Below are 21,855 nucleotides of genomic sequence, written 5' to 3'. Positions count from 1 at the left end.
GTGTGTGTGTGTGTGTGTGCAGGTGACTGTGTGAAGTTGACTGTGCAAGATCACGGGCTCAGAGGGCTGTATCGAGGTCTCAGCTCCCTGCTCTATGGATCAATACCCAAATCTGCAGTGAGGTGAAGATGCACACATGATATATAGTTGTTATTACTTCACAGATTGAATGTAAATACATATCAGCTTGATGAACTAGATGGAGCTGCAATTTGTCTCTGGCATCCTTTTGCTTTATAGCATCACAGATTGGCAGGGTTGTAAACTCATCTCAACAGTCATCTGATGTGGAAGCAGTGACTCAGCATGTCTTTGTACTTATGTTAAAAGGTGGCCAAATTTGTTGGGCTGCAACTAATTAATAATTTATTATCCATTTTATTAATCTCATCATATGTCTTGACTTGTACAAGCAGCTAATTCTCACATTTGAGAACATGGAACCATCAAATGTTTGCTATTTTTGCTTGAAAAAAAATCAAACGTCAGGGCACCAGACTAACTTTTTTCACGAGCACAGTGGCCCCCAACTGAAGATTTTAGGGGCGCAACCTGAAAATTTAGGGGCACACACCGTGAACAAACATGCTAACCAAATAATCACTTTTCTACTATTTTCCACTGTATTACTAATAAATACAGTGGTGTGAAAAAGTGTTTGCCCCCTTCCTCATTTCCTGTTCCTTTGCATGTTTGTCACACTGAAGTGTTTCGGAACATCAAACCAATTTAAACAATAGTCAAGGACAACACAAGTAAACACAAAATGCAATTTGTAAATGAAGGTGTTTATTATTAAAGGTGAAAAAAAATCCAAACCATCATGCCCTGTGTGAAAAAGTGATTGCCCCCTTGTTAAAACATACTATAACTGTGGTTGTCCACACCTGAGTTCAATTTCTCTAGCACACCCAGGCCTGATTATTGCCACACCTGTTCACAATCAAGGCATCACTTAAATAGGAGCTGCTTGACACAGTAGGGTCCACCAGAAGATCCTTAAAAGCTACACATCATGCCGAGACCCAAAGAAATTCAGAATGTGAAAGAAGTAATTGAGATCTATCAGTCTGGAAAGGGTTTATAAGCCATTTCCAAAGCTTTGGGAATCCAGCGAACCACAGTGAGAGCCATTATCCACAAATGGCGAAGACATGGAACAGTGGTGAACCTCCCAGGAGTGGCCGGCCGCCCAAAATTACCCCAAGAGCACACAACGACTCACCAGAGGTCCACAAAGACCCCACAACAATGTCCAAGAACTGCAGGCCTCACTTGCCTCAGTTAAGGTCAGCGTTCATGCCTCCACCATCAGGAAAGAGACTGGGCAAAAATGGCCTGCATGGCAGAGTTCCAAGGAGAAAACCACTGCTGGCAAAAAGACATCAAAGCTCGTCTCAATTTCTCCACAACACATCTGATGATCCCAGACTTTTGGGACACATTCTGTGGACCGTGAGACAAAAGTGGAACTCTTTGGAAGTTGGTGTCCAAGTATATCTGGCGTAGAAGGAACATTGCATTTCATAAAAGAACATTATACCAACAGTAAAATATGGTGGTGGTAGTGTGATGGTCTGGGGCTGTTTTGCTGCTTCAGGACCTGGAAGACTTGCCGTGATAAAGGAACTATAAATTCTGCTGTCTACCAAGAGATCCTGAAGGAGATGTCCGACCATCTGTTCTACTCAAGCTGAAACGAACTTGGGTTCTGCAGCAGGACAATGATCCTAAACACACCAGCCACCACCACCGAATGGCTGAAGAAAACAAAATGAAGACTTGTAGTGCCTAGCCAAGTCCGGCCTAATCCTATGAGATGTTGTGGTATGACCTTAAAAAGGCCGTTCATGCTCGAAACCCCTCTAATGTACTGAATTAGGACAATTGGCAAAGATGAGTGGGCCAAAATTCCTCCAGGACGCTGTAAAAGCCTCATTGCACGTTATCGCAAACGCTTGGTTGCGTTGTTGCTGCTAAGGTCCCAACCAGTTATAGGTTTAGGGGGCAATCACTTTTTCACACAGGGCCAGATGGTTTGATGTTTTAGGAGAGGCATGGTCCTCCTGACACAAGAACGCTGCTCTGTCCGATTGTAGTTGGCTGGGGCTACGCACCGCCGCGCTTCATTGTCTCCATCTTCTGTCCCTTAGGGGGAGTTAACCTCACCTCACATTGGGCACTGGTGGTGGTCCTGGGTCTGTGGCCAGGCGCTGCCGTCCCGTCTCGTTTGTGTTGTCCTGGACTATTGGTTAAATGGTTTGATGTTCGAACACTTAAGTGTGACAAACATGCAAGGAACAGGCAAAGAGGAAGGGGGCAAACACTTTTTCACACCACTGTACTTTGTTAATAGATGCAGAAATTACAACGTGCTGTTTCAAAAAGTGTCACATTTTATTGTGCACTATTGAAGATGAAACATAGAAGGTAAACTGACAATTAAAATATATATACCATATCATAAATACCATACATTCAGTCATTTCACAGTCAAAAACAAGTTCTTAACAAGGTTAACTATTAGTTCGTTCTTAGCAAGCATGTAGGCTGTGTTAAATTTCAAAATCATCTCTGCCTCATCTGCGCTCTGATTTACAGCCTCGTCTTCTAAAAGCAACTGGCAGTGGCGTTGCTTTTTCATTTATTAATAAGTCACGGCATGCTCTATGCTTGAGGCTAAGATTGTGTTTAAACTGCCAAGTGCCTGCACAGTCGCCAAACGTGTTCCCCGCAGTTCTGGGGTAGCGACTGCAACATTTGCAGTTCATGGAGTTTGTCTCCTTACAGTACCTAATCCAGGTGAATTCTCGCAGCCAGTCTGGTTGGTGGGTTCGGGCCTTTTTCGACACACAAATCTGACTCTGAATCATCATCCGACTGTGACACTGTAGACTCTGGCACTAGCACACTAGTCGCAGGTCGGAAGAACGAGTCAATAGTTCGCTTGCTTATTGTTCAGACGCTCGTAGCAGGTCTTAATCTGTTTCCTTCCCACAGACGTTGACGCATGCTCGATTATCTCTAGGACCCTCCCCCTCCACACATTAACCACTTACAGTGGCCATTCCCTATCCTCCTCAAAATCATTGGCCTGCCACAGATTCCGGATTCATCGTGTAAAAAAATTTACCGTTCACAGGTGCAACTGGATGTAAAATTCAGTCGCACACCTTCAAATTTTGGTTGCAAAATGCGACCATTTGGTCACAGTCTGGAGCCCTGAACGTCAATCAATTAACCAATTAATCAATTATGTTACTTCTACTTACAAACTTACTGGAGTTGGTATACTGATACTTCCATTGAGTCAGTTGTTTGTGGAGACAGAAATCTTCCAACTTGGTCAATGAACAAATTGATTAAGGTGTAGTCCATCACACAAATGTTCCTCTATTGTTGTTTACTTTGACACTTGTTATTCTCAAATGTTTCACCTTCCCATCTTTTACAGGTTTGGCACGTTTGAGATTCTCAGCAACCCAATGCGAGACGCCACAGGTCGGCTAGACAACACGCGGAGCCTCCTGTGTGGTTTAGGAGCAGGTATAGCGGAGGCCATCATGGTCGTCTGCCCAATGGAGACACTCAAGGTTGGTGGAGTTGCATGCTGTTACACAGTTCTTTGACTGTAGGGCACTTTTATCAACAACGATCTGAATAAACAATGGACTGATGAGGTGGTTCTTCCCTCTTCATCCAGGTGAAGTTGATCCATGACCAGTGTTCGCTCAGGCCTCGCTACAGAGGTTTCTTTCACGGAGTCAGTGAGATTATCAGAGAACAGGGTAAGAGAGCAGGAATATTTATTACATCTTTTGTTGTGCTGTCACTTTGGCTTTGCTCCATTGTGTTTGATAACAGAATCTCTAATTACCAGTAATTAAGTGAGGTTAATCGGTTTGACTCATTTAGGTGTGAGGGGGACGTACCAAGGTCTGACAGCAACTGTGCTCAAACAAGGAACCAACCAGGCCATCCGATTCTATGTGATGAACGCACTGCGCAATTGGTACAAAGGTAAGACTTCTGACTGCAAAACTAAATGAAATGTCCCTGTCCAATGGATGGATTCTCATCCCATTTCCCTCCATTCTCCATGAATTCAACTTTTGGATTTGGCCTCTTAGGTGATGACCCAGGACGAGACATGCACCCAATTGTCACGGCGATGTTTGGAGCGACGGCGGGAGCAGCCAGTGTTTTTGGAAATACACCTCTTGATGTGGTTAAGACCAGAATGCAGGTAGGAAACACACCATGTGGTGATTTCATTACTGTCATCAGGACTGCCATTGTTAAAACTGTTTTCTCTAGGGTTTGGACGCCCACCGCTACAAAAACACAGTGGACTGTGCCTTCCAGATCCTGAAGCATGAAGGACCACAGGCGTGAGTAACCGGGATCCTGGTTGCTCCTGGTGCATGCTGTGTGCTGTTAGGTGTAGGGCTGAACAATGAATGGTTTCAAATCCAAATGTGAAAGAATGTGATTAGCTAATCGTGAAGACCGCAATTAATCAAATATTTAGATAAATGTTTAGTGTAAAAAAACATTTTGGATTCCTCTTATATATATATATTTTTTTATAAATGCTAAAATAATATTGCATATCACAGATTCATGTCCCATGATTATTATAAAAAAAACACATTGCTGGCAGTTTTTCCACTGCATGGTACCTACTCAACTCGCCTTTTTTGGTTTTCCATGACAAAAAAAAAGTCCCCGTAACCTGGTAAAAGGTACTTTTTTTTTTATAGTACCACCTCAGTCGAGGTTCCAAGCGTCCTGAAGAGATACCTAAAGGTGGCGTGAAAATCTGCAGGGAATCGTCACTATTCACTGTGTCATCATTGCTAGCGACAGACCGGGGGTGTCCTGCACAAACCCGCCGTGTTTAAATAGTTTAGCCAGTATTTTTTTTGCTGCTTCCAGCTTCTTTTGAAACTAATTTGTCTTCTGGCAACAGCCACATGCCGAGAATCAAAAGCAACACACCTTCGACGTTCTGTCTGTGTGTGTCTGTGTGTGTGTTGCGTTAGGTCACGGCAGTTTCCTGCTGTGACAACCAGCCACACGCACAAGGCGGTACTAATCTGCAATGGAAAAAAAGACGACGGGGCACCGCGGCCGAGTCATGCAGGTACCATTAATGGAAAAACGGCTCTTATCCTTGCATAAGAATATGGAGCAGTTTTGATGGGGTTTCATCATGATGTTTCATCTGTTACACAGTGAATTAACTTTAGCTAAACTTAAACTATAATCGCAAATTGAGTCATCATCGTAATATCTGGCAGAAAAATCACAATTAGATTGTTTCCCCAAATCGTTCAGCTCTACTTAGGTATCACTATCGTAGACAAACCGTCTAACCTCATCTTGTCCCCAGGTTCTACAAAGGAACAGTTCCCAGGCTTGGCCGCGTGTGCTTGGACGTGGCCATCGTCTTTGTCATCTATGAGGAGGTGGTCAAACTACTCAACAACGTGTGGAAGACCCAGTAGACCGGCCAGACGGCAACAGAGGTCCAGAGGGAAGCACAGACCAGTGCCTCATCCTACGCACAACTGAACACCTCTATTCTAGATCATACTAGCTCTGCATTGCCCTGGGCAGATGGCACTCCATCATTACCATCTTCCACTCTGTTACATAAAAATAAATGCAGGACGTATTCTTAAAAATGGTGATAAAAGAAAGGGAGGGAGAGGCGCTCAGTTTTGCATTTCCCCGCTTTCTCTTTCATGGTCACTTAGGAATCAAGAGGGATCATTTTATTTTGGATAACGGGAACAGGCAGAGTTAGATGTTTGAGTCTTACTACCAGAAAGTATATCTAGAGAAGAAACACGCATATTATTATTATTACTACCAAAGGTTCACATTAGAGGAACGAGTAAAAAAACAAACTTGAGGTTAAGAAAGGGACATAACGTATGTCTAATCTTTTAGCTTTAAATGATTGTTATGGTACAGAGTTGTAGAGTGAACACTTTGTACTGAAACCATAAATGTGTCTTTTGATTCACTATTTACTAAACTTAGTAAAGAACAGAGATGCTACTGGACAGAAACAAGCTCGCTGCAGTACTTTAAAATGTCTCTGCAGTACTTTTACACTTTTGTGTTGTAATTGCTTACCTGACTGTGCTTTTAGTGTCGGCTCACTAAAACATTTGCGGTATTTCCTCGGTGTGTCTTGGTGATGAACTTTCAATTCTGTTCATTGTGCATTTCACGGCCTGCTGCTGAGTGTAGCCGCATGGACCGCGATGTGGCACCTGTCCTGTTACTCACTGACTGATAACAGGACTTGCGGGCTTGTCAAGGCTACACAAACTAGTCTGGAGTCAGTCACTCTCTTGCAGAGTGTTACAACCTGAGCCAAGTAGTCCTGAAGCACACACTGTAGGAAACAAATCCATGTGTAGCACTATGTTCACATGCAGTCTTAAGAGGAGATGAAAAGCCATTAGTACAAGCTAGTGAGCTCGTTTTTACATTTTTAACATCAAACAGTTTACTGAGAAGTTCGGTAGGTGGTTGCGTTCTCTACAGCTGCATGTGAAGGCTTTCTTTTGAAATATTTGACCAATGACACTTTGTTCAGTTTCCTGAGTCAGTCTGCTTTTTCCAAGCAGGTTCTGAAACATAAGTAAATTCACTTCTACTCAAGATGAGATGACAACATGCTCGACTATGTAAGCCATATGACTTCAGTGCGCTTAAGCCTTGAGTGTTTTCTTGTGCTTATTAATTTATTCATCCAACAGACTGTACTCTAGTCAGATGTCACTTTGATATTCTTTGTTAACCTCAAGCTAACCTGCTTCTCAAGCCTTTCGTAAGCTAACCAATGAAAATAGAAATCTTTGAATGCACTTACTCTTGTCTAATAAAGTGTTTACATGTGTTGAGCGACAAGGGAAAGGTAGATAAATCAGAGGCTCAATAACATAAGTGACTGGTTTTTAAGCAAGGCTTGGTTTTGATGGACCTAGTTGCAACACACAAGCCTTTTACTCTTCTTTGCCAAACTACTTCAGTAGAAAATCCAATGTGGTCTCCCCGATAGGAGCAAATCTGTATTACATTTTAAACCAAGAGCAACATAATATTGTTTAATATTTACTGTTTTATTTTCATTAACTAACGCATATTTGTACTGTATGTAATCTTTGTTTACGCTTTGCTGCTTTTCATAAAAAGGCCAACAGCACGTGTACCTCATTGTACAGCGTATCAGTTTTGATCATTCACGTTTCAGAACATCCTGTTGTGCAGAATGAGGGAATTTTGTGGAATATGTTGGTAGTACGTCAAAAACAAATGTATGATTTACATGATCAGATGTGGCAACCTCTGAAAACATGATTTAGACATAACATGGTTGCAGTAAACTGATTGATGAACCCATTCGGTGTGACTCCTGTAATTTAGATACTATAGTCAGAGGTGTATGTGTAAATACGGGCCAAGTGGCCAGAGAAAACTAAATAATGAATTATAATATCTTTATGTATCTGTACCGGTTGCAAATATATACAAAACCGTTACCACAAAAAGGATTCAATGATGTGTGGCAAATGATCTAAAAGACCAGATAAAATCATGTATCTTCATAGTAATAAACAGTTATTTTTTATAGGTTTTGATTTTCTTAGTAGAAATATGTTATCACATGAATTGGAAGTGGAATACATGGTATGTTATATAGCTCTAAATACAATAGGTAAGATTAAATCACATGTTGGTTTCCTCCAGCACTTTTAGACCACCACCTCAGGCATTTGCTCAAGGCGTTATAACCAATACTTAATTTAAAGCCGCGTCTTGAAGCATTGGGGACGTGTGACGTCAAGCAGGTGATGAGGTTTTATCTGACAAGGTTAAAGTTGTGATGTAAACATTTATTCATATCAAATATTCACAAAAGCCGGTTAAATACAGAAAGTAAAAACGGTTATTCTAACTGTAATGGTGAGTCTGGTTTTTCCTCAGTGGGATGGAGGACCAGAGAGTAAAGAGCTGGTGCCACTTTGCCTCCCCGCAGTGTCAGAACAATCAGCAGGCTGAGGCTTTGCCGAGCGCAGGACAGAGGAGATTAAAGGCTGAAGATACAGGGCGAGCGGTCGGCATTAACATCACAGAGGATGGTATTAAAACACTCCCACCTGTTGTCTCACTGGTCCACCTGTCACCTGCAGTACATATATTCACCTAGTAAAGTCAAATCTCTTTTTAATGTCTATGCATGCATCTCATTTCATTATGTATTAAAGTTATGTATTTATATTTAAATACATGACATTGTTTGAGGGTTTCTGCAGATGGGTGTGTCCCTTAAATAAGGCTTTAAACTTAAGAGTAAAGTTCCTTACAACATGTCAGCACCACTGATGTGTAAAAAACAACAGGGTAGCGTCTCCTTGGAATGATCTCAATGGATGGAAGCCCTTAATATTATAAACTCTCCCATTTCACATTCCCACCATGCTAAACCTTTACAGTGTTAATATTCCCACATGGTTTTCAAAACCTAGAGAGGGCATTTGCATCCTGACTGGTTTAGAGCTCCTTGACACAATGCTACTGTTGACTGACGGTGTAATGAAGCCAAATGGGGGATTAGGTATAGTGTAGCCACCTTTACTCCAGCTTCCAGGCGTCTTAATAGTAGAAGATGTGAAATCCTCTGCCAAAGTTAGGAAAGTGAACAGAGGTGTTGCTATCGTCTCCATCTGGAATTACAACACAGAGCCCAAGTGTTAGAAATCATTGATATTTAACTTTAAATAACTGACACAAAGATAAAGACTGCTTCTCTGGATTTCACTCACATTCTGAGACATTTGTCTTTCCCGCCACTGGCCACTCTTTGTCCATCTGGACTCCAGTCCACTGCATAAACCTTTAAACACAAAAAACAAGGACATTTTACATTAAATAAAATAAAAAAAAACAATAAATATACAACTATGAGGAAGCAGCACTTTTCCCTCCCTCACCTCATCAGCGTGGCCAGGCAGGTCCATGTTCAGCTTCCCAGTCTTGATGTCCCAAACTTTAAGTGTGCTGTCACTGCTGCCACTGACCAGCAGCCTGCTGTCCGCTGACCACGCCACTTGATACACAGAGGCCACATGGCCCCGCAGGGAAGTTAAGTACCTTTGGAAAAGTGGACAAGCAGGCTCAGACATAATTATTCAGTTCAAAACACACACATTGTTTGCTTACAGCACAATCACCTGGACAACAGCAGTATTACACATGGATTCGTTCATGATAAGAGGTTTTCTTACTTTCCTGTGCGTCCATCCCAAATTTTAATGGACTTGTCGAATGAAGCAGAGGCAAGGAGCCTGGCGTCTGGGGAGAAGAGCACTTCATTGACCAGAGCGCTGTGGCCAGTCATCCTAGCCAGAGGCTTCTTGTCTTCTGCAGGGTTCCACATGAACAAGGTGAAATCATCGGATCCCGACACCAAGCGCTCTGGAGCTGAACCCTGCAGCGCGACAACAGGAGTTAAGGTACTGATACAAGGGACATACAGAATATAACACACTAATACAACAAACAAACTGTACTTACTCTAACTTTATTATATCTCTGCAAAGCTTTCTCCTTCAGCTCTTCCACTGGGGAAAAGAAAAAAATGCTTGTTACATGAAAACATCTAAGCCAGAAAGCCTCTTCTTCAAAGATTAGCAAATGTTCACGCTAGTACTGTTTCCTTAAAGAAAGTTACATGATCCAGTGAGGTCCTGGGGGTTGACCGTGGCAGTTGCAGGTTCAAAAGCTCCAGTGCGCAGGACGTAGTCTGTGCTGAGAGCCAGGGTGTTCACCCAGTGGGCGTGACCATGCAGAGTCCTGCACTGGACACCCTATACCCACAAATAGAAGTTAATACACATTAAGTCTTGCTTTGACACACAGAGGTCTCCTCCTTCTAATTTAGCTAATTTTATCTGGGACAATTAACATTTAAAGAAATGTCTCTCTCTCACACACACTTACATCTTTGGCTCTCCAGACTTTGATTGTTCTGTCCTGGGAGGATGTGTAAAGAAGTCCATCTCCGCCCCACTTCACACAGGTGACTGACTGAGTGTGTCCAGTCAGGATCTTCTCACAGCGCCCCAACACAGTGTCCCAGACACGTATTGAGCCGTCCTTGGAGCTACTGGCTAAGTACCGACACTCTGGGTTACTGAAAGGGAGAGCAAGAGGAAGATCAGACAAACCGTAAATCACAACATAATTCTTGAAAAAAATATTTTTTAACAGTTTTAGTCAAATCATGGAAAATGTCATTTAAATGTAATTTAAGTAATTTAAATGACATTATCTTGAATCTGGAAGTTCCAGTTTACTTTGGCTACCTATATAACAATGTTTTGGTTTACTGTACTATTTTGCGCTAAGAGGAAAAGATCCTCTCCAGAAGGTCTGCACTGACTTGATGGTGTGCAAGGGTGTTGCCAATAGCATTAACGATGGCTCCTTTCTATTTAGGTGTCCTGACAGCGTGACAGTGAGCCAGCATGCGCAAGGATGGACCCCAAAACTGAAGCAGCTAATTGGAATTCAGCCATTTTATGATTTGGACACCTGTGTTTTTCCTAATGTGACATGTCCAAATGTTCACTGTGAAAAAGCCTTTTAGTTGTAATTCTAAAATTGAACAGGTAAAATGTATCAGTGCAGAAGCTACATCTGAATTGGCCTGGATCAGCACTAACATAGGCAGTAATAATAAAAATGAGAAAGTGATGAATTTAGTGCTCACAGATGGAGAGGTTCCCAGCTGAGCCAAGTGATCCACTTGGTGTGTCCAGTCAAAGTCTTTCCCAACTGTGTACCCGTCACCGGATCCCACAAACAGATCTACATATACAGCACCACAAGAAGATAAATACACTGCACTAATGGGATACATCCTTATACTATACAGGTGTTGGAAGCTCACCTGACTGTTCTTGCACCCTGAAGCCAGCTTCTTGCCATCGGGTGACCAGGCGATGTTCAGTACCCAATGTGTGTGTCCTTCAATAAAGCAGAATCCAGCTCAATTGCATCGAAACCCATTAAATAGCAATCATTTGAATCTTGATGCACAGCAGATCATGCTTCCATGTAGAAGTTGTTTCATACCTTTGGCAGTGTGGTGGGGCGTCTCTGTCATCAAGTCCCAAAAACGCACTGTGGTATCACCTGACCCGCTCGCAAGGTATCTGAGACAAACATGACAATTTAGTGTCAATCTAGTCTAAATCTGCCCATGGGTGATTCTATGAAACATAATTTATTGTTTCACACCCTCTAGTTATTCCTAGACAAATCCAAGTACAAAAAATTGTGACAAACAGGCAGCTGTTTATTCTGCATGAGAGTTACTCACTTGCCGGTGGGGCTGAAAGCGGTCGAGATGACGGCTTCTGTGTGTCCCTGTAGTGTGCTGGTACAACGGGCCACGGCTCGAACCCTGAACACAGCCTGAGGCTGGTACACCACTGGCAGAACTTGCTCTGTCTCAACCCCAAGAGCCTGCACACACAATCTCAGGCTGGACACCACCTCAGCCTCTCCGCGCACAAAAAATGCCAGTGGCACTGGCTCCTCCTACAGTGGATAACAGCAAAAAACAAGACATATTCATTGGATTTAAAATTTCAGATTTGAGTTATATTGTAGATTTAGTCAAACGCCTAGCTAAACATATAATAGGAAATGCCTTCATGTGCAGCCATCACAACTTACATTCTACATCTATGTTACAGTATATAATGGCAGCTGGTTACCTTCTGTAGCAATGCATTGCAGACCAGCTGTAGTTTGTCTGGGGTGATGTCTAAAGGCACATCAAAAGGTGAACCCAAAACCTCCCCTTCTTCATCCTGAAACTGGATCAACAGCCGCTCCACGTCCTCACTCGTCATCCTCGGAGTTGGATCTTAACCTTAAAAAAACAACACGTTATATTTACTATAATACAAAAAGTTATAATCACGTATGTACCTTAAGTAATGTAAATAAATGACGCCTACAGGCAACTATTAATGTTGTTTCTTCTTAGTGTCCGGAATATCTGAACGGCAGCAGAGTTACCTGCCGTAAAACCTAAAAAAAAGAAGTTATTTTTGTTGGAAAAAGAACACATCCAGTCCCTGATAGTGCAGGTGAATAGATCAAGTATTAGCTACCGTTGGGGCTCTTGGATGCTGCGTTATAAAACGACCAATCCGAAGTTGTATTTGCATTAAAGTAGATATTGCTGAATTTTGATGGGTTGGCATTTCTCAATTTAGGTAAGACTGCAAGGTTAGCAGAATACCCATTAAGGTTGACGTTAACTAACGGTAATTTAGAAAACAGGACAATAAGCTACATACTGTAGAACCATGTTTAACGTTGTTATTATAAAGACTTTGACCAAATTGTATCACCTGGCTGAACTGAACTGTTTCTTTAGTGCTTTACTTTTAGCTAGCCAACGTCAACCATAGCCTGGTGTCAACCAGTAAGTTAAGCTAACTCTGCTAACCTGCTGTTAGCTAACATTTTGGACATCTAATTCCCTTTAGCGGGAATAACAGTAGAGTAACATAACCGTCGTTTGTTCACACAACTTTTTCTAGTTTTAAATGACATCGAATTGGCACGTACATATTCTAAAACCTTACCTTTAGCGAGGTAGCGATGTGTTCAAACTCCCCACGTGTATAACAGCGAAGAGCCTTCACAGGAGAGATTCTACAAAAACCACAGTCACTGAACGGAGTCGCGCAAGGTATTATGGGAGTGTAATGTAGAGAAGAACAGTAGACAGTTGTTTCCTCTGTTGGTTTGGCGTACTCATCTTCACGTTATAACATTTCTGAAAGTTTGACGTCAACTTTGTGGGTTTACGTCAAAATAAACACTTTACCTTCCGATCAATAATAATAATAATAATAAATATAATAATAATAATAATAATATTAATGGTTTCTAATTAAATGTATTAAAAAAAACATTATATATATAACTTCATATATACTGTACATGAACTTGAAAGGTTTTTTTACCCCCCAGAACTTTCCTAATCAACAACCTGTATTTCATATACTGTACTGGATGTTATTACAACGATGAATCACATCCAAATACACATACATACTGCACATGCTTATTATTGTATTTAATGACACAATTTCAATATAAAACACACATGCACAGACATTTTAACCCTTTATTCTTTGTTAACAATCATAATATTTGCATTGGGATAGAAAAGCATCCTGTATTGCACTATTGTGAGAAACTAGAGTTAAGAAGTTCAGAACAAGATAAAACATGTATTTATTAATAATATAGATCTGTTCACTGCCTTAGAGTCTGTCACGGTACACATTAGACTTAGCCTTTTTGATCTCATGTACATGCCACATATTTGTTATAAAGCAATGTAAGACTTAAACACCTCAGTGTAAAAGTCCATTTCAAAATCCACATCTAACCTTAACTATTCTTAAAGGATTTCTATCTTGAATACGTCTCCCATCTTTCTCATTTCACCTTAAAACACTTGGGTTCAATAATCCATAGCAAGAATTTAAAAAACCTCAATTACCAGATGCATCCTTCAGTATTAGGACAGCACATACAAAGAAACAGCCTGCACAACAGAATCTTCTATACAACAGTTCCTATGAGAGGCAGATATTTCAGCACAAATTATTATTATTATTATTGTACAATCTTCTGCATTGGCACTAATGTAGACCAAACCAAAACATAAAAATGTAGTTTCAAATACAATTTGACCATCGATGGCATTGACTTGCAGTGTATGAGCACTACTTTCACAAACAAAACTTAACTTTTAACTTTTTTTTTTTTTTTCTCTGAAGGGCAAAAAAGGCCTGTGGATGAGCTTCAAGGCCATTTATTACAGCGGTAAACATTTTTTTTGTAAAGAAACTGTTCCTTCTGGAGTGAATCTGACTTAAGGTAAGTCAAGGCAAAGTTGGAAATAACAAATGAAAGTTTCAATACCATGTGACAGTGTGATGGCAATTTTTTAATGACTGAATCAGCAGTGCATTTCCAGGGGTGAGGAATAAAATGTGGCATTGTGGTGAATTTCTTCTCATTTGTTGAGACCATTGAAGTTCCCAGGAACGAGACCTTCCATGGCGGCACCCTTTGACTCCAGGATCTACAAGACCGAAACAAAGATGAGATCAAAACTAAGTAGGCCGCTGCCACGCAAATTTCCTACGGCAACTATATGTACAATCCACTGGAATTCAATACAACATCTCAGCCATAAATGCTACATTTCTAATGTTCCGTTTATGTGGATATTGTCTGAAATGTGCAATATACTGAAAGGTGTTTCTAACTGTTTGTCCTCTGTATTCACATGCATGAAACAATTAGGATGAAATTTTGATTCTTTTGTTGTATTTGTTTTTAACAATTACTCAGAGAAACAGGGCTTTGTACTTTTTGGCATCAAGGATTTTAGTGTTAGTCAAGCCCTTCCTTTTATTTCTGGTAGTGCATACGACAGTGGATGTTAATGAGCACAAACTAAAGTGTCTAAGGGAACAATCCTGCGTAAACAACTGAAAATGATATAGATATAATAAAGTATAGCTACAGATGTGATAGGGCTACACTTACCTGGAAGTCAGCACTGAGGCCGACGATGCTTTCCATGTTTGTACTGTAGTAACCCAAAACATAATGTCCAAACAGCAGAGGTACCTTGTCCTTATTCACAGATATCTGCAACCAAAGCACACACACACACACACGCACACTAATGAAGCACACATTCATTTAGTATTTGTTCAAACATGATAGAACTTGCATTTCTTACCTGTATGACTTCATTTGTCTCTGGCAACTCCTTCTCTCTGACCCAAACAAAGGTTTGATAATCGAACACACTCTTGAATCCCACCTACAGAATAAACCAGAGAGTTCAAATCTTTCCTGTTTTATATATATATACAGTATATACTGTCCGTGTATATATTTTACCCTCTATGTCTGTCCTTTGTACCTTGTACAAGCCGATCCAGTCCCATGTGGAGGACATGAAGTCCTCTTGGATGGTATAGTTAAGAAGTGCATCCTGGTCGGCGCTCCATACACCCAGAGGAGATACGTGCACCAGTGGTGTGGCAAAGCACTTCCTCAGCTGCATGAAAAAGACAGAAAGAAATAAAAGGAGCTTTAACAATGCAGAAAAAAAACATTTTGTGGTTGTTTTAGAAGGACAAATGTATTGATCAACAGTCCCAGGGTCTTACAGTGAGCCTGTTCTCACCTCCAGACTGAAGGTTGCAATGACAGGCTTGTGGTCACTGACTCCGTAGCTCATGTCACTGGTGTACTTGTTCTGAGTCACCAGGAGGGGATACTCATCGAGCTCACCATCAGTAGAAGTCGATGCCTTCTCGTCATCATCCTCTGAAGGCAGGACTTTGGGTTTGATGCGCCACAGAATTCGATCCGTCCAGGCCGGTTTCCTTTTCTTGCCACTGAGCAGAGCAATGGCAGGTGTTGATCACACAGTTTCAAATTTGAGATTGAGTTGAATTCTTACCAGACATGTCACATTTCTATTTGCGTCTACATATGTCAACTTAAGTGACAGTTCTTATTCTTATAAAAACACTCACCACACACATATAATGCAGAGTTGTACCTACAGTGTAGCATGCTGTGGACAATACCATTCCACATGGTATTAGTATTATGTATGTATGTACATTCACTATAAAAAGCAACACATACATAATGCAAGTACAAACAGAACAATGCAATGCTGGGTGCAGAGAGTTTTCTCAAGTATAATGAATTTGCAGAACATCCCTGAAATTCATCAATTTCATTATGTTTACTAAACCCCATTTATGTCTTTATATCAGTGTCTCCAGTTATTTTGTAATTGTATTAAACCTTAAAAGTGCTTACTCTATTGTGCCATATATATGTGGCTATGTGCTCTTATTCCTTAAGATATCAATTTAAGATATCTATGGAGACACCCACCTTGGCGGGTCGATCTCCCTGTACCATGCCCCCAATCATACAGAGAGCAGCCCCCAGGTAAGGGAGGTGAGGAAGAAGAAGAGGGTGGTGTTTCTACGCTGCAGGGGCCTGGGTCTATAACTGGTTAGTGGCAGCGCAACAGTGCTCCTTCCGAGAGAGACGCACACAGTACGTGGTGCTAGTGTCAGGGATGCTTTGACTGTAATCCATGCACCAGGGTTTACTGCTTTCAGTTCCTCTTTAGTACGTGTCTGGGGTTACATGTCATTGCAACTAAGAGACATGGTGGCAAAAGCTTCAGGAAAAAGGACAGAAGGTGCAGTGTCTAAGAAATAAGGGATTGTGGGGCATGCAATACAAAAACATAGATTGCGTCTTACTTAAAACCCAACCAAGTCTTTGGGGGGCTGTGCAAAAGTCAAACGGAAACAAGAACACAGATGAAATCTGAGGAACCTGTTGAGTATTTGTGTGTAATATAATTGTTTGCAGCACGAGTTACCTGGTATCATAGGTTTCAGAGTTACGGGCAAATTTGTAGGAGGGTTTAAAATTTAACGGCCCTTCCTCAAATTCCTGCAGGAAAGGTTCCTTCTTCTTCATCATGGTGAGCTACAGGAACATGAAATAAATTAGGAAATGTGTGATATTGTGTGTGTGCGTCCATGTGTATGCTTTTTCCCGCACGTCACCTGGTCTTTGTCCCACAGCAAATTGAGGCGCTCCTTGTTGATGGACGAGCGGAGGAAGTGCAAGCCGTGGTCTGCAATGCGGAAGTTCAGGTCACCAAGCCAGAATACCAACCTGTGTGAGAGGGATGGAGCCTCACGTTATTCTCTATTCCTCAACCCAAAGTGCATATTTATTGTACAGTGTGTGTGTGTGTGTGTGTGTGTATATATGTGTGTTTGTGTGCCCCTATGTACACTACACTGACTTGTGATCCCGGACATGTGGGGTGTCATCAATGTCCAACTCTTGTGTCTCCAGGATGTACTCTATCTCATCAACGCGCTGCAGAGAGTAGTTCATGTGAGCTGCTAGGTGGCAATTGAGGAAGCACACCATGTGGCCATAGAAGGAAAAACGCACGGTCACTCCTCCTTTATTACCCTGACACAGATAAACAGAGGGGCAGGAATACAGCATGGGAAGCGAAAGATGAAGTGGATTTCCAAAAATTTAAACATTACATTTTTTTCTTTGAGGAATGAGGCAGTAAAAATACAGATTTAATTACTGTAGAATTTACAAGAAAATGCAACATGTTGTAGTTTAACCTCCCACTATCACCACTTTTCTTTTTACTGTGAATACAAAAAGTTTGGTCTTTGATCAGCCAGGTGGTGTTTTTATTTAACTAGGAATATACAATTTGTCTTGCAAGCGATTGTCCCAGTATAGCAGTTATACTGTAGTGCTCATTCAGTCAAAGCTATTGCACATCCCACTAAACAAACACAATAGGCCTTTCATAAATGTGTTTAAACTCTGCAGCATTTGACGGCATTGGGATTCCTGGTGTGCAGAGTTTAACAGTGTTGCTCTGTGTAAGGTTCAGGGCTAACCTAACCAACCAGTGTGATAACCTACCCAGTATCCAAAGATGCCAGTACGAGTGTAGGTGGTCTGGATGTTTCTGATGTAGGGGAGATGAATTTGTTTGGCAAAAACCAGCAGCAGCAAACCCTGCATCCTTATGGATGTAACCTAGACAGAGATAGAGATAGATTTCAATAGTTTTTTTTAATTTAATGATTTTTTAATTTCTTTTAAAGAAAACCTTTCCTTTTATTTCTTCTGTAAACAATTTTTTTTAACTTGAGTTTAAAATGACATATTTTAAGCACTGTAATTTGTATTATGTGTTCAAATTAAATGAAACAAAATGCTACAAGTCTCAAACTGTAACTGTTCTTTTTGACTGTAATTTGTTTAATTTGATTCTAACTTTAATTCAATATATTTATTCTCATATAATACAAATTGCAGTGCATATTATACAGTATATCATTTGAAACTCAAGTTTTTTTTTTTACAGAAGTAATGAATTAGTTTTAGGATTTTTAAGCAACACAGCCCCATGGTTATTTGAGCTTTCAGAGACACTGTTTAGGCATATGCACACATCCACATCCACATAAATACACAGTAACCAAATATGTAACTTCCCACTGTCCTCACTCACCTTGACGAAGCCTCTGGGTGCCAGTGTGTTCATGAAGACGTGGCTCCAAGAGTCCTCCATTAACATGTCAGAGAGAAACCTCAGAGGGGTGGCATTCACCTCCTGCAGGCTGACACACCGGCATATTGGAAATATATGGAAAAAACAAACTGGCAAAAATAGATACTTTTATCCTATAGTTCCATTCCTGGCAAGGTTTTAAATTCCAGATTCCGTATTGTTATTTCTCACCCAATCACATAGAGGTCTGTGGGGGGCTGGACGTCTAGCTGCAGCAACGAGGTGACGTCTTCAGGAGGCTCCGCTGTGGCCACGTTCCAGGTCACCACGTGCAACCTGTCAGTGTTTTGACCAAAGTGATGCAAAAAGAGAAAACAGTGACAAATATCAGTTGCATTGCTACATTAGCCTTGTTGTAAACACCTTTGTCCCAAGTTATTGTCTTCAGTTGGTGGTGTGCAAATGTAATACTTCAACTGGTAATACTGGAAATAAACCATTTTTATCAGGGTTAATATCAAGTTTAGTTAAGTTGTTAGTTAGTTAAGTTCTATATATTTTTTCTTATTTTTATGTCTACTTTCATTAGTACATATTCATTTCAACAACTTATAAATGCAGCGTTCAACAGTTTGTGCCCACATTTGGAAAAATAATAAAGTAAAAAAAACATTACTTTTTCAACATCCGCATTTTCTTTACTCTTCTAATAGGAAGCCACTAAAAAGTGTCAAACTGCAAAGACATCCTGATACATTCAAACACTTCCTGCCTGTGTATCAGTGTAAACTTGTGTATGCAATAATGAACACATGCACATGTCAACCTGAATGTGTCTGTGGGAATGGGGCACCCGCAGAGCTGAAACGCTTCGTCCAGCGTGCGGGACACTTCTTCATTGGCTTCGTCGTCAGAGCTCATGTCCTCTATGCAGGTCAGCAGCTGAGACAAACGCTGGCGCAGGAGCACCTTGGACCTGGAGCCCTGAGATGTTGAACTGCCCATACTGTCTGAGCGCAAACGTGGACTGGATGTAAACACGTCCATCTTTGGGTCCTGGACTGAAAAGGTGTTGCAGATGTTGGCTTTGTTACTTGCAAGTTATTTAAGATTACTCAAACGAAAAAAATAAATATGCTGTCCTGCAAGCGCGAACAAACAACATTCAGTGGAAGAAATTCCTTTAGCTTGTTTTCTCCTTTGGTTGGTTAGGTTGCAGCCATTTGATTTGAGAAGCCTTCGGTCTTCTTAGGCCACTCAAATTAAGATGAATGGATTCCTAGTTAAATCTCCCTTCAGGCAGCATCTGATTTCGGTCCTCCAAATCGACCAGGATGAAAAACTGGAAACCCCAGGGTGAAGTTTTCCTGTACCAGTGCAGTCTTCTCAGTGGCAGAGTCCAGTGTGGTCATGCAGCAATGGAGCAACGAGTGACAAAGCAGTGGGGTTGACTCAGGAATGTGGGCAAGGATTAAGATTTGGACGTTAATCGCAGGCAGGAGACAGGCATGTGAACATGTGTGTGTTTGTCTGCGAGTACGTGTAGTCGCAGAGAGTAGAAGAGGTGGACCGGAGCCTGATCCTCCATCATTGTGAGTAGTGTTGCAAGACTAGAGTAACCCTTCAGATCCCTAAAACGTTTACCACCAGCGATCTCTCTATCAGCTGAGTGAACAATGCATGTCACCACGCAATTACAGTCATGCATTAGCGATGGGACAACAGCGCACAATAGCATTAGCTTCTTTTGGCCTTGAGCCACTCTCTCCTCATATAGGTGAAAGGTTCTCTTTCTAAACTCAGAGAGAAGTGAGGGGTTAAACACAGTTTTGTAAGCTCTGACATGGATGTTTTTTTTCTAAGAACAAAAGCTTACATAATTCTAATAAACAAGCGTTACAGCACTGTAAATAGTAGATTGAATCGGATCAATTCATGAAGCAATCAGCAACTCCAAAGCATTTTGCGCAATACTTAAAAGGTTTAAGTATTTCAAAACCATGAATGCTATGAGGTATTTTTAAATTCAGATGAAACATTTAGTTCCAGAAAAAGTGGCCAGTATTGAATAATTTGTCTCCATAAAAAATGGAGAGGATTAGAAACAGTAAGATACCTGTCACAATAATAATAAGTCTTTCCTTGTTGGATTAATGACTCTTAGCTTATGGACATAATCATTATGTTGCTGCAATGATTTATATAAAATTATGGTAATAAAATAAGTATTCAATTCATATGGATATTGTGTTGATTATTATCATGTAGGTTAACCAAAAGCACTGGGAATTTATTATTTTGCATTATTTCTGGGATGACATTATTAAATCTCATTTCAGATATTTGTCATTGAAGAAATGAGTAAATAACGAATCTGCAATCTATGAATACAGAATAATTTCTGATTGAGTCACTGGTAGGGTAGAAGAGCACACACAATAAATCATGCCATAAAGTCAACAGTATTTAAGTTTTTTGGAAAGCTGTGGGGGATAATAGGAAAGAAACAACCAGAAGAGATTGCCCATTAAAAAATAAAAAAAAATGCTAATCTTGGATGCCCCAGTTCTCCCTGCCTCTTCATGTAACAGCATCACATGCAGAGACTTAAGGCACATTCTTTAGCAAGCAAAAGTGTGAAGTGGATAAGCAAAGGGGTTCACTGGTTCAGGGACAAATAAAGAATGTGAGGTTATTTAAGTTTCATCACAGACCCTGCAAAGATTCATAGCCTGCTGCCTCAAAGCTTCTTATGATGGTTAGGCAATTCAGTTACTGAACAAGAGGGTTATACCTTCTTTTTCTGGACTCTATTGGTCTCTGCATACACCCTTTTCAGACTGAAGTGTTTGCTTTCTCCCACAATGTTTTCCGTTGTTCCTTCCTATACTCTTCAAGACCAGAGGACAAAGAAGAAGTTATTTGTATTAGATTCTGATCTTACCTGAACTTGTCTCTCCCACCACTTTGTAATCTTCCAGTACTCATTTCCTCCCCTGTGGGAACACACAAACACATGTATGCCTAAACAAAGTGGAAACAAAAAGAAAACACACATAACAAGATGAAAGACTTGCCTTTATGACAGCCAGTTTTCCAGGAGTGCAGGCCATTGCCGAGTAAAACAGAGCTGAATGCCTGAAAGTCATTTCTGAAATGGCTTTGTAATCATGTCAAATCACGGTTAGCTTCATCCACGTCACAGAAGCAGGACCCTGAAGGTCACATGTAAAAATAGTAACACTATGACTGGGATTTATTTTGTTAAACTTGCTCAAAAGATTGTGATATTTAAAAATGATTAGATTGTTTAGATAGTTTTTGTTTAAATCGTTGAGGTGAATATCTGGCAGTGGGATCATTTGTTGGGTAAAAATCGTACAAATCCATCTGCGACTTCAGCACCATGGACAGCACCACAGATTGATCAATACACAATTTCTACTGATATTTCAGCCATTTGTAAATCAGTAGGCAATTTAAGGTGGCAGTAGCTCAGTCCGTAGGGAGTTAGGTTGTAAACCAGAGGGTCATTGGTTTAAGTCCCCGTACAGACCAAAGTATGGAGTGTGGATCGGTAGCTGGAGAGATGCCACTTCACCTCCTGGGCA

General features: G+C 40.9%; 3 protein-coding genes across 4 annotated transcripts in view; 1 reads left to right on the top strand and 2 right to left on the bottom strand.

The window, feature by feature from the left end:
- The window catches only part of slc25a1a (solute carrier family 25 member 1a), an 8,488-nt gene extending 1,066 nt beyond the window's left edge, over positions 1-7,422 (top strand). Inside the window, exons 3-9 of the mRNA XM_032532864.1 lie at positions 23-122; positions 3,455-3,593; positions 3,704-3,788; positions 3,916-4,020; positions 4,131-4,246; positions 4,318-4,391; positions 5,396-7,422. Coding sequence (XP_032388755.1) covers positions 23-122; positions 3,455-3,593; positions 3,704-3,788; positions 3,916-4,020; positions 4,131-4,246; positions 4,318-4,391; positions 5,396-5,510 — 734 coding nt within the window. The 3' untranslated portion in view covers positions 5,511-7,422. The remainder of the gene's footprint in view (positions 1-22; positions 123-3,454; positions 3,594-3,703; positions 3,789-3,915; positions 4,021-4,130; positions 4,247-4,317; positions 4,392-5,395) is intronic.
- A 473-nt stretch (positions 7,423-7,895) lies between these two features.
- nle1 (notchless homolog 1 (Drosophila)) lies at positions 7,896-12,801 on the bottom strand. Its single transcript, XM_032532846.1, has 13 exons — positions 12,690-12,801; positions 11,808-11,965; positions 11,408-11,628; positions 11,161-11,240; positions 10,976-11,052; positions 10,796-10,893; positions 10,024-10,216; positions 9,755-9,890; positions 9,598-9,644; positions 9,309-9,511; positions 9,015-9,174; positions 8,847-8,917; positions 7,896-8,747 (listed from the first exon to the last, which is right to left on the bottom strand). Exons 2-13 carry the CDS (start codon positions 11,943-11,945, stop codon positions 8,735-8,737), a joined length of 1,437 nt encoding a protein of 478 aa, XP_032388737.1. The 5' UTR covers positions 11,946-11,965; positions 12,690-12,801; the 3' UTR covers positions 7,896-8,734.
- Positions 12,802-13,223: 422 nt separating this feature from the next.
- inpp5kb (inositol polyphosphate-5-phosphatase Kb) overlaps positions 13,224-21,855 on the bottom strand; it is a 10,551-nt gene continuing 1,919 nt past the window's right edge. The window contains exons 2-13 of one of the 2 annotated variants that reach the window (XM_032532834.1): positions 21,189-21,240; positions 18,476-18,580; positions 18,245-18,353; positions 17,650-17,766; positions 16,994-17,169; positions 16,749-16,860; positions 16,559-16,668; positions 15,329-15,542; positions 15,062-15,199; positions 14,876-14,959; positions 14,677-14,781; positions 13,224-14,206 (exon numbers count right to left, since the gene is read on the bottom strand). In XM_032532834.1, coding sequence (XP_032388725.1) covers positions 14,138-14,206; positions 14,677-14,781; positions 14,876-14,959; positions 15,062-15,199; positions 15,329-15,542; positions 16,559-16,668; positions 16,749-16,860; positions 16,994-17,169; positions 17,650-17,766; positions 18,245-18,353; positions 18,476-18,580; positions 21,189-21,232 — 1,383 coding nt within the window. In that variant the 5' untranslated portion in view covers positions 21,233-21,240 and the 3' untranslated portion in view covers positions 13,224-14,137. Of the gene's footprint in view, positions 14,207-14,676; positions 14,782-14,875; positions 14,960-15,061; positions 15,200-15,328; positions 15,543-16,558; positions 16,669-16,748; positions 16,861-16,993; positions 17,170-17,649; positions 17,767-18,244; positions 18,354-18,475; positions 18,581-19,070; positions 19,930-21,188; positions 21,241-21,855 lie in introns of those variants that run through there. The other variant, XM_032532833.1, reaches the window with a different exon arrangement.

This window comes from Etheostoma spectabile, chromosome 13 (genome assembly GCF_008692095.1).
Source record: "Etheostoma spectabile isolate EspeVRDwgs_2016 chromosome 13, UIUC_Espe_1.0, whole genome shotgun sequence".
Taxonomy (NCBI): Eukaryota; Metazoa; Chordata; class Actinopteri; order Perciformes; family Percidae; genus Etheostoma; species Etheostoma spectabile.
Note: the sequence above shows the minus strand (reverse complement) of the source record. Positions and strands in the feature narration are given on the sequence as shown.

Coding starts and splice junctions, on each gene's coding strand:
- nle1 (XM_032532846.1), bottom strand. CDS start 11,945: ATGACGAGTGAGGACGTGGAGCGGCTGTTGATCCAGTTTCAGGATGAA. Junction 9,645..9,754: donor CCAGGACCTCACTGGATCAT/GTAACTTTCTTT, acceptor TCTTTTCCCCAG/TGGAAGAGCTGAAGGAGAAA. Junction 8,918..9,014: donor TGCCTGGCCACGCTGATGAG/GTGAGGGAGGGA, acceptor TTGTGTTTAAAG/GTTTATGCAGTGGACTGGAG.